The sequence below is a fragment of the Diplotaxodon limnothrissa genome, linkage group LG14 (assembly GCF_057381915.1).
Source record: "Diplotaxodon limnothrissa isolate DT_005_m linkage group LG14, D_limnothrissa_male_GT1.1, whole genome shotgun sequence".
In the NCBI taxonomy this organism is placed as follows: Eukaryota; Metazoa; Chordata; class Actinopteri; order Cichliformes; family Cichlidae; genus Diplotaxodon; species Diplotaxodon limnothrissa.
In genome coordinates, this window is record NC_140609.1 from 33,681,303 (window position 1) to 33,693,666 (window position 12,364).

The following is a 12,364-nucleotide window of genomic DNA, read 5'->3' on the forward strand; positions in this document are numbered from 1 at the left end:
CCTTAGTGTTGTCTGAAGCCTGTGAGGTGGCAACAATCAACCAAGACTCAGATGCTCATAATGGATGAGGAGGCGCATGCCAAAGAGCCAGCTGGCATGAAATAAGAAGAGGGCTGTGTTCAGCTTTAGACAAATATGCAGAGACAATCCAACACATATGGATCGGATGTGGAAATCTAGCAAGGTTAACAATCTCAAGGTTTCACTGAGCCTGTTATGGGACAGGATGAGATATCATCGGCTCTCTCGCCCATAATACATATCGCTTTAGTTGTGACCAATTGCACTGTCTCGTTCCTACCTGCAACCTAGGCCTTGTTTAATCTTTTATCCTTTTTGTAGGTTTGTCACACCATCGCTGTGTAGAGAAGTTTTAGTTTTTGCATGATGCACTGCTGGAATTGTGTTTCATTTAAGGAATCCCAGTGGGTTTATAATCTAATTATGCACTGTTGTGATCCTTCCTTTGCTGCATGTTGTTATTAAATCAGCCAAAGGTCAACTGGAGTATTCTTGGGATTAAGTACAATACTCACCATGAAATAATTAACAATAGTTGATTATTAAATGCTTTTTGTGACTGACATTTTTGTAATCATGCAAATCAAAATGTGAAAGTTGTGTGAGATGTTACAACAAAGAAAAATTATACAAAGTGCAACCACAGTTCCAGAGATCAAAGTTGTGGTTGCACTTTGTCTGATGGTCTCCTATACCAACAGCCCCTGATGGTTTCTTTCAAACCCCTTTGGCAAGGCAGTTGTAAAACTGCCAGGCCTCTATGAGTTACAGACACTCTGGGGAAAAACTGTGCATAATTAGTGCCATCATTAAAACAGTTATTATTTTTGCCCACTGTTAGGGTAGCGGCTAGTGGCCATAGCTAATAATAAAATGATAATGTTAATGTTGGCGTTAGGGTTATGAGTACTGCCGATCTGTAATGTGAAAAGACTATGTTCATTTAACTGGATAAGAAAAACTATTTTTTGTGTAAGAAGTGGAAGGTTTCTTGTAAAATCCCAGAGTAAAGCATTAACTAGCAACTAGACAGAGTTTAATACAGTACAGTAGTGATCATAGGTGTTTATTGTTCCAAATCTTTGCTATTTTTTGGCATGCTATCAAGTTTTTCATTCTAGTAACATAAAACCCAATTATCAGCCAAAAGATCTAAAAATGATGCACAAAACTGAAGCACAAGAGTGCATCCTTTAATGTGATCCATTGTATTATAACACCAAATACAGCTTGCTCACGTCTGCTTGTCGTCTAATAACAGTAAACCATGTTGGCAAGGGTGAACAGTTACAAATAACTTACCTTTACCATAGGAGTGGCTAATCAGAAAGCTGTGCCTTGGAAGATGTGTTTTTTTAAGTGAAGTATTTTTCCTGGCCATAACTGATGTAACTGAAACAAACAGTGTCAATAATAATTCCAAAGACATTGCACACACTACATATAGTTCTGTTAAACTGGAGTAGATTTATGATATTCAGTGTTTTTGAAAGACACAGAAATCCCTTTGTCCTTGGCTGTAATGCAGTTTTAAAAAAATCTAATTTGTCAGACCTGAATTAAAATGGAACAAATTATAGCTCGGGCAAAGATCAGATTTTGTCTTACTTTACCCAGAAGCTGTAAAACTCAATTGAATATGGAATGTCAGGTTTTTTTTAGTTGTTTCACTTTACTCTGCTATAACTTCTCAAAGGAATTTAAAAGGTCATTTTAATACTCCTTTTCCTCTCGCACAATTTTAGATCAAACTCCAAACACATCCAGACACATGCCCTTATCTTTAATACCAAGCTTGAGGGAATGACCAAGAGTAGATTTCAAAAAATATGCCTCATAGCATCATTACTTCTATGTGTTATGCATCCAGAATCACACATAAAAGCGGTGAAAGCTGAATCGCCTTTGGATTACACATGCACAATGACAAACTCCCCCCATCCTCTCTGTGAAGAGAGAATAAAGGGAACTTGCATGAGCTTCAAATGGTTACATATGGCCATGTTGTCATGGATTCCCAAGAGGATTATAGTATGCAGAGGTGGACAGCACACAGAGACAACAAGCACAAAGGAAAGGAGATATCTATCAGAACATCAGGAAAAAAATAAAGCCATAAATCTAAACACTAGAAACAAGAAGGGCTACAAAAATCTAAATTACTCCGTGACAGCAGTCCACAAGCAGCTGTTCATGAGAGGGAGAGAACAGCTTGCCTCAAGCTCAACCAGTCTGTAGCTAGTTGTTGGACTGAAAGGTAGCATAAGGTTGAATTTAACATTTTTCATTGGCTCTACAACAAGGCACAACAAACGGCAGAAGAAGGACAGTTGCAGCCCTCTGCCAAGCAATTAACTGGTGATTTGGCACAGCAGAGATTTCTTCCCAGGTGTCCCACCCTGTTCGTCATATGAAGCCTGTGTCATTCCACGCCTCCAGTTTGTCCTGATAGCCTCACAGGCATCGTATTTGTTGTGCCAATAAGGCTTTTCATTTGGCTGTAGGAGATGAAGAGGAAGTGTTCCCACACTTAGCCCTGGCAACCTCTGCTGAATGGACTATATTCATTTTGTCATCCTTATTGCTCAGGAAAAGGATTCTGTCATCCAATATAAATTGTTACCCAAGAAGGGCAAAATGGCTCACACGTATTGTGCTCCCCAAGCTCTCCTTACATGCTTAAAGCAACAGCATTGCAGATTTACAAGTAGATGCAGCTCTGCACTCACAGGAGATAGGAACATATTATAGCCAGCTGGTTTCATTTATGTTAAATTAAAAAAAGAAGTTGATTCATCACGTCACATCGCTTGATAATAAAGTCTTTTTCAGGTATGATCTGGTTCATTTGAAACTATAGGTGTCTAACAAGTCTAATAAAAGTCAAGTTGCAATGGAAATACAAGTCAAACGTGAAAATATAATTTTATTGATATAGCACCAAAAGACAACAACAGTTGCCTCAAGGTAAGAAAACAAAAATATCATTGTTGTCGTGTCACTATGCCATTGTGTTTAAAATGTTTTTATCAGAAATTGCAGTTTCCCATTTCCACAGGCTTAATAGCCGACTGGCATGCATGGCCACTGGGCCTAAACTAACGCCCCATCAAATATTATGAATTTCTACATTGTAAGATGTTTTATAAGCATGAGCTACAGCACTAGCTAATGTATATTATCAGCCAGCTGTTGCCCTTAACTGTTAATGATGCAGCCAGTCACACTGTGTAATCTAGGGAGGGAAAAAACATTTGCATTATGTGATGGAAAATATCAAAGTGACGTAATCAGAAACATTTAAAATCCATTCCAAATGATTTTTAAAGGCTTTTATCTTTGACATGTTAAAATACCACAACTATTATTCTCTCCAAAAATACAGTTTGGCTCAAAGACCGGATCCTTTGGTCACATTTACACCATTCACATAAGAGCATCTGTTTAAGATTCAGTTAACTTTCATTTAATTGTATTTGGAAGTAATTTCATCTAATAAAACACCTTAGACCTCATTACTAAATCCAATCACTTGTGAGGGAGAAAGTATTTCTTCAATCCAGACTGTGACTCTCATTCTGCTGGTTCACTCTGGCATCTCTGCCTCTTATCAATTGTTATTCAAAGGGAAAGTTCATCTTCAATCACTGAACCAATGATATTGTATTAGCAGCTACACCATAAATGAAATGGGTAATATGCTGTGAGAAACACTGAAAGATGAACACCCCAGCCCTTCCATACCAGTCCAATGTTACTCCCTTTCACCCCAATTCCAATTTATCAACTCTGGACTTTTTGTCACCTTTAAATTGGATTTGGCTGGTGAGAGCACATTATAATTCATTCTGGCTGAGGCCGTGTTTCACAAGGTTGCAACACTGTACTTCCTTTCCAGAGTGACATACAAACAGCTATACAAATGTAGGGCAACTAAAATACTAATTAAGCCCAATCATCTTACAATCCACAGGCATTACTGTGCTGTAAACAACACTGTCAGTGTTTCATGATTACAAAAGTGCAATTCAAAAGCAGTCTATTTCTGCTTAGTTTGTGCCCTGGGACATCAATGGAGATACACATTCATTAATAGTCTCCTTCAACATTACGAGTGATGCATTTATTTCTTTCGTATCATTTTTTCCCCGTGTTCAGTCAAACAGCGTGCTTGCAGGCAGGGGCAATTTTGAATGCTCCAAATTAAAAAAAATTAATGAATAAGACTCTTGTAATATAATCTGCCTAAGATGTCTTTATCTCATTATCTAATCATCACAAGCATTTTCCCTGTAAGTATTACTTACCTTTTTTGTCCCCAAAGAAGAGAGTTTGTTGTGCAGGGTTTGACCACTGGAGGGAAGTGTTATCATTGTAATCCACACGACAGGTCATGTTGGCTATGGCCCCCTCCACCACCGTCACATTCTGAGTTATGGGGATCTGACCCAGGATACCTGTAGGATTATAAAACACAGTTTGAGGTCATGGTTGTGACATGAATAGATTGCTGTATTGGGCTAGTTTTTACTGTCCTTTCACAGAATCACATTAATGTACCATTTCAGGCTTGACACCTTGCAAACTTAATGTTCTGTTATATTGCCCAGTTCCATTAACGTCTTCATTACATCACAGTAAACCAAAGATAGCTTAATGGGAGCCTGGTTGTCATGGTCCCCAGCCTTTGACAGCTGTAGAAGACAGTGATTTTTTATCGTGGAAACAATGGTAGGTTTTAATCTCCCAAAGTGCTTTCCTTGCTTCCTTATTGCTGGGCTCTAATTGGTAGCATGGCCTAATTAGAGGTAGTCATGTTCTGCTGTAGAGTGTATAGCTGCAGCTGGGTGGTAAATTGACACATAATCCTAGACACCGTGGGCCTTCGATCCGAGTGACTGCCGTGCCCTGAAACAGCCGCTCGTCAGTGTGTAGAAGACATCCAAATGAGGCCTAATCACTCAGCCTTGCTGGATTTTACCTTCTTATTCCACATTTGTACTTGTCGTCTCAGCATAGTCCCCTAATTACATTGCAGACGCATTTCTATCCCGCCTGTGTTTTATTGAACTCTGCCAAGCTTCAGAAACAGATGTCTAAAACAATACTCCTTCGTAGGGAATTGTGATAAGACAAAGTGTAGGCTAATATGAGCCTGAGCAGGCTATACCCTTAAAGGATAAATTGTGTTAAAGCAATAAAGCTTTCGAGTTCATGCTTGAAACTAATGTACCGCCTTTTCCTGGATACATTTCACTGTCTAAAAGCTAATCTTTGCACATTTTTTTCTCTTGATTTTACACGTCTGCTTTGGTTTCCATTAGTACAGTAATATGCCTGAATTTGAAGGTGACATTGTCTCTCCCAGGTACAGTTCACCACAGGGACATTTCAACTACGGGAGCAGCTGTCTGCCTCATTAGTCCAGCTCACACATGGGAGCAGAAGAGGCTGGGACAGCCATAGGTCTGTGGACCTTCCTTGACCTCGATTGTCCTGATGGAGACCATTGTCAGAAAGAGGTGAAGGTGAGGCTGACTATAAATAGTAATAGGAAAATATTCCAAATTACACACATTACATATACACCATATACATCAGCCACGGCAGTAAAATCACTGACAGGTGAGGTGAATAACACTGATAATGCTGTTGCAATGCAATGTTGTTATAGAAAACCTTAGTTGCTTGGATTCATGCGGATGTTAACTTGACGCATCCTGCATAAAGTCTGTTGCAGAAAAAGCAATGGCACATCAGTCTCCACCAGCAGTGCTCCACCCTCTAATCGACTGGATCTAAAGGTCCTGCTACCAATATTCCAGTGCTGAGACCACATGATACCCCCACAGCTCTTGTGTCCATTCCGATAGGAGAACCAGTTGTTTTAACAACAAGAAAGGGACCAACGCAATAGCACACATTTGCTGATTTTAATATTGTGGCAGTGGCTTTATTGATCAACTACCTGCTCACTGCTCAATCAGTAACACTTCTCAAAATGCATTTTTAAACGCTTTCTTTGATATTTGTACAGATTTATCATTTATTATTGGCTTTTATCATCTATTATTACTGTGTATTGCCGCATCATTTAATCTCATCATTATTATTATTATTGCTCAAATTACTAATGAAATGTGACTTAAAAATGCCATCATCACAATAATTCAAATGCAGCTGGGTAGGAAATGCTGATGCAAATACATTGTGTGGGGGGTACCATGTGGAGGTGTTGTTGTCAGTTTCTGCTTAGCTTTTTTTTTTCTTCATATAATCTCTTCGGTATCTTTGCTGCATGTCTCCAGAGTATACTGTTCACTATTCACAGAGAATGCTATAAAAATAGGTAAAAACCCAAACAGTAATAAATATCACTGTCAGTCCCTCAGGTTTTACCCCAGTTTGAGTAAAAAAAAACCCTAAAATTTATTTTAATTATGCCTGTCAAGCCAATAAAGGCTTTTCACATATTCAGAGGTATGGCTATGCTGTTTTTGGTGGTGTTTTCATGGTTCAGGTGCACTGGAGCTAACTGATCTTTACTTAATAAATTCATGAAATTCCACTGTCTTGACATTCTGTAGGAGTCTAGAGTGAGAAAATGCTGTCCTTTCTGAGGAAACATAATCCCCAGTGCCAGCTACAGAGTGTATTTCATTTCTTCTTCTTCTTCTTCTTCTTCTTTTTTTCTTTTTTGAGATTGTGAGTGGAGGGCGGCTGGCTTTAATTCTACAGAACAGTGGCAAACAATATTCTAGAAAGTCAATGAATCACAAACCGCTAAAAGGATACTACACTGTCCTGTGCAACCATGTACACTAACCTTTAAAGAAGCATGGTTCAGCAGCATACTACAGGTGCACAGAGGTGTGTGTAACAACATGTATCCATGAAGGATTTTAAAGGTAAGGTAGGGAGAATAATTAAGCATTCTTGTAATTACCTTATTATAACCGTCTTCAAAAACATGCAAGAATTTAGATACTGTTCATTTAATATCTGTTAAAGCCTGCAATAGGCTATTTCTGAAGAATTTTAGCACATTACAGCTGATAAAACACAGGTCTAAATAAATAAGTAATGGCTGAACTGCATTTAGCTGTTTCAGTTTCAGGATCCTGGTATGTTGAGGCATACTGTCTCAGCCATACTCTCATGGTGTGATGACAGTGATAATACTGCTTTGCCTTCTACTAAAATCCCATCATTTTAATAGCATCTGCTAAAGTTAAAGAATGAGTGGAACAAGGCATAAAATACATGGCACAATGAAAAATGCGATGTGCATTTTGTACTTAAGGTAATAAAGTCTGGTGACCTTCTTCCACTTGAGCAGAGGTAAAATGATCGGTGTGCAGGGTCTTTTCTAATGACTACTGCACTGTTGAAGTGGACAGACAGATGCCTAATCGAACATCTCCCTAAGAAGAACACAGGCACACACTGGGAAAAAAGTACAAGCTACATCGACGTGAATCTTCATAGTATCAGATTATGCTTTGTAGATAAACACTGTTACAAGCACAAAGGCTGTATTCGCTTTTCTTTGATGGAAATAAGAAACAGAGTGATATAAATATTGGAGTCCTTTAAAAACTGTAGCTTCAGAGCATTTAGTTATTTAGAAAAATGACTATATGAAGTGGGAAGTGAAATAAAGACAGAATTATTTTTAAACAGCAGAAGCTTTCATAAGATTTTTTCAAAGGTACAGGTTTATTGGAGTCAAATTTTAAAAAGTCCAGTAGTCTGTCTGTCTGTCAAGTATTATCTGTCTCCAAATGAATGAAAGAAAAAATATTGAAAAAAGTAAGCAAGGATGTGTAGTTTGTGTTGAGTCATGGCTGTATTTCCCAGTGAATGAAAACAAACTGTAGAAGTAATAGAGGTATTAAGGTTGTCTGCTCTACTGATGAGCCAAGACGACTCCGTGAAGTGCAGTGATGAAATGAGGAATAAGCCTGCACTTTTGCAAGATGTTTTGGGGGAGGATAGGCCACCCTTATACACAACGTTTTTCACTTCTGCAGGCTAAAGAACTTCAATACTGGGCATTGCTATATCCTTTTCTCAGTGGTTAGGTGTATTATACTGAAAAAGAGGGGGGTAGTTATTTTCAGGCAGTTACAGCTGAAGGTTGACAGCTTGCACATATTCACAGCAGACAGGATGCAACCTGCCTGCCGTGACAGTGAATAGGTGAGGATTGAGTGACCCAAGATGTCTTGATGAAACTAACTGCTGCCCTGTGATACATGAATACCATTAATGTTTGCTTTTTCAAACTGGATACTCTGCTTCTTTATGTGAGAATACCATGGAGTGCTAAAGTCAATATCTGATGTCATGGGTGCTTCTCGCTCCCCCGCTTTCCAATCCAGCCTCCCTACAGCTCTGCAGAAAGGGAGGTTAAGATTAAAAACATAAAATAATGAAACCTTAACTGAGTGAACCCATTTCACTCAAAATTTATTATATTAAAGTCCAAGATTTTATTGTTTTGCCATAGTGACCTTGCTTTAATTAAAAATATCTCTAAGGCATCAGTCTGCTTATGGGCCTACCTCTTAAACTACAGTTGGTCCCTTGGTAGCCCTTTCCCATTTTGCAATATAGCTTTATATATATATATATATTTTAGTGATCATGTGGATCTGCTATATATATATATATATATATATATATATATATATATATATATATATATATATATATATATATATATATATATATATATATATATATATATATATATTTTTTTTTTTTTTTTTTTTTTTTTGTGCTGAAGCGAAGAGGCCAGAAAAAGCTGAAACCGGGAATATCACCCTGAGCCAAGAGCTTATGGTCCACATTCAGGTGGGCCACCAGGACACTGATCATCACTCACAATGTCAGCAAACACAAGATTAGTCAAGTTGTTTGCTGTGCTTCACACAGTCAGAATGCTGCTGACACATCTCTCAACCATGGCATTAACTTTCATGCAGAATCAAGTGACACTGCCTCATGAATCAAATATTTACCTGCACAGCTAAAATTAGGTAGAAATGTAAATGGGGAGAGAGGATAGCGTCTTCATTGTAAACACAAATATTTGATGATTAGATTTTAAAGCGGAACCAAAGGAACAGATGTCTGCTGAAACACAGGCTGGATGCAAGTACTTCTCATCTCTATGAGGGATGAGGTCTGTACAGCAGGTGTAGAGTACAAATATGAATACAGATGTGCAGAATGGCTGGCTGTTGAGTGTACATTAGCAATAAACTATTTCATTTCATCTCAGCCAGTCTCTTTTCATGCTGTTATCAGAATGCAGCTCAGACCAGACCATAGCCTGATGGAATCTCAGTCTGACAATATTAGAAGCCAAGAATATGATACTTAGGTTATTGATTCTGCAAGTCTTGTGATCTGGTGGGTATCTAGAAAATGTGAATATGAGAAAGATAGTCTTTGTGACTATACTTAAATAGAGGATTAAGACGGTTCACTGATGAATGTAAATTGAGCCCTTTATCACTATTTCTGTAGATTTCGTTTTACTGTTTTGATATAATACTCATGGAAAATCATGCCGTGCTTAGAAACTAGGTCAGAAAACCAAACCATTGGAGAACAGTGTTGCATATATAATTTCACTGATTCGTCTAACGACCACTGATCCAGGCCATAAGGTGAAAAAGCCCAGAAACGTCTCTGTCTGGGAGAACAGAGAGTTGGTGGAGGAAGAATGAGCCGTACCACCCCAAAAGCCTTTCTCAGTTTCAGCTGACTGCACCAAATAATGGAAAGCAGTGCCTTGATGAATGGCTGGAGAGCAGTCAAGCACACCACTGCAGAATAAACTATAAACTGCAGGCAGGATAAAAAGAAAACAAATAACTCAGGGAAAAAAAAAACAGTGGCAAAAATGCCTCCATTCATTAAGAAATGAAAACAAGTATTCATTTTCATATGAACGGCAGTTATCAAGCCATAAGTTCACCTCTGGTGCTTGATTTTACAAGAACTTCTTTGCAAATAGAGGTTTTAGAGGTTCTGAGCACCCCACTGCATACTAATGAGACACAGTAACTTCGCAGAGTGATGCCGGTAACAAAATGCTATGTAAGAGTTTGTCTACAAATCACATGGATTTATGGTGAGAACTGAATGTATGCTGTAGATGATCTAATTATGCATATATCTATATTTTAAGTGTTTGATAACTCAGACATCAACATATTATAATTATAAAATTGCTATAAAACAAAAATGGAAACATTTGTTTGCTGCTATTCAAAAGGTCAAATTAAATGATGTTGGATGGATAGACAGATAATCAGATAGATAAATAGACAGATGTTAAATAAAACCTAAATCTCATTGTAAGCTTACATGTTATTTAACTAGACAATATACTCTTGGGAACATAGTAATTAATGCTTGTCACTTGACAAAATTGTAATTAATTGCCTAAGTCTAAACTGCGTGGCCTATATGCCGCCACGTTGAGAGAGAAAAGGAAGTTTCATATCCGCAGTGTAAAAATATTCCATTTAATTAAAAGCTGTGAAGACCTCTTGTGGGGTGTATTTGGTGGTGGAAAGAACAAAAAAATAACAGCTTGCTGTCTCTTGCACAAGACAAATACAGGCAGCTCCCGGGTCAGTGTGAAGGTTTAGAAAAACATTGTGATAGTAACATCCTATAAGGTTCTCTTTAACTTGCTTTGGAAAATCTTTTCAACCTCATCATAAATTAATACATGCTGTCATAAATACCCCGTCACAGCAGTGAACCTGAAATTTTACCTACTAAATTCTTCAAAGAGGTCACAGAGGTGATTTCACCAACTATATTCTTTGTTGTAAATAACTCAGTGACTAATGGTTTTGTCACATATTTTACAATCCAGTCTGGCTCCTTTAAAGACACCCAGCCTTGATTCAAACCTCCTTACTAACCTTGCTTTTATCTCAATGATTATGGAGAAAATCCTTTCATGGCAATTCTTGGTGATGACAAAAACAGATATTCAGTTAAGATGTGTGTTTTTCACGAAACATCAAGGAAACACATTTGAAAAAGACCTCTAAAAAATTCCACTCAAAGTTATGAATCATTTAATTTGAGAGAAGGTACAGATGAAAGGTGTCTCTGAGAGTAGCAAAAATAGAAATGAAAATGTTTTCTTTTAGTGACCTTGATTCCTGTGCAGGTAGGGTACATTACAGCATAACTACAGGACCTGTCTCACTCTCATCTTTACAGTCTTTAAGATCTTTCATAACAGTGTGTGTTTTATTTGAAAATGTATTTAATGCTGCAATTAAGTCAGAAAGAAATGCTATTTTCAGGACTGAAAGCATGAAAAGGCTAAATGGGAACTGAAGGTTTTAACTAACAGTGTGTAAATGCTAAATAAAATTATGCTGTTTCAGACATTTTGGCAGCCATTCCCTTCTTTTTCCTTTCTTTCTTTCTCTTTTTTTGATTGATGATAAGATTTTGTTCCTAACTTCTGCATCAAGGTCTTGCCCAAGCTACATTCTCTGAACTTTTGGCCTCTTATGAGTCAGAGTGCAGCTTTAGTAGCACAGGCACTGCTCTTGGCACTTGCTAAGTCCAGGCTCAAGATGAAAGATGACTGGATTTCCCTGTTAGGACACCTAGGCTCTGAGGTGTCCTGCCATACAAGCTCAGACTGTTAAATCAGTGTCATACTTTAACATCACTTCCGAAATCTCCTCTCAACCAAATATATATGCATATGTATGTATATATATATATATTAGGGGTGCAACGATATTCGTATCGATATTGAACCGTTCGATACAGTGCTTTCGGTTCGGTACGCATATGTATCGAACAATACAAAATTTGTAATTTATTTTATCAACTTTCCTTCTGACGATGCTGTCTGTGTTGAGCGCTCAGTGAATCTGCGTTCGACTACTCTGCCTAGGGTCGACAGTGCAGCCTAGGCGGAGTAGTCGAACGCAGATTCACTGAGCGCTCAACACAGACAGCATCGTCAGAAGGAAGAGCGCAGGGCAAGCTAGCGAGACAGAAGTTAAGCTCTCCTTACATGGACCTCCCCCACTCTCATTCAGATCTGGCGTTTGGAATTATTTTGGTTTTCATGTGACGTATGACCCTGAAGGTAAGCGAGTCATGGACTAAAGTAAAACAGTATGTTGGATGTGCCATGCAATGCTCAATTACATGGGTGGGAACTAGTGTGTTAGCGCAGTTAGCTCGTTAACGTGTTGGCCGTCTAGCCCCATGCACGGAGCGATCGGCGGTAGCTCGTTAACGGAGATTTGCCGTGTTGTGGCGTTAAGGTCATTTCAAC

At 38.3% G+C, this 12,364-nt stretch overlaps 1 protein-coding gene across 1 annotated transcript in view; it reads right to left on the reverse strand.

Annotated features, from left to right (window-relative positions):
- cadm2b (cell adhesion molecule 2b) overlaps positions 1-12,364 on the reverse strand; it is a 168,376-nt gene that overhangs the window by 22,266 nt on the left and 133,746 nt on the right. The window contains exon 3 of the mRNA XM_085370717.1: positions 4,329-4,478. Within this exon, the coding sequence (XP_085226843.1) occupies positions 4,329-4,478 (150 nt within the window). The remainder of the gene's footprint in view (positions 1-4,328; positions 4,479-12,364) is intronic.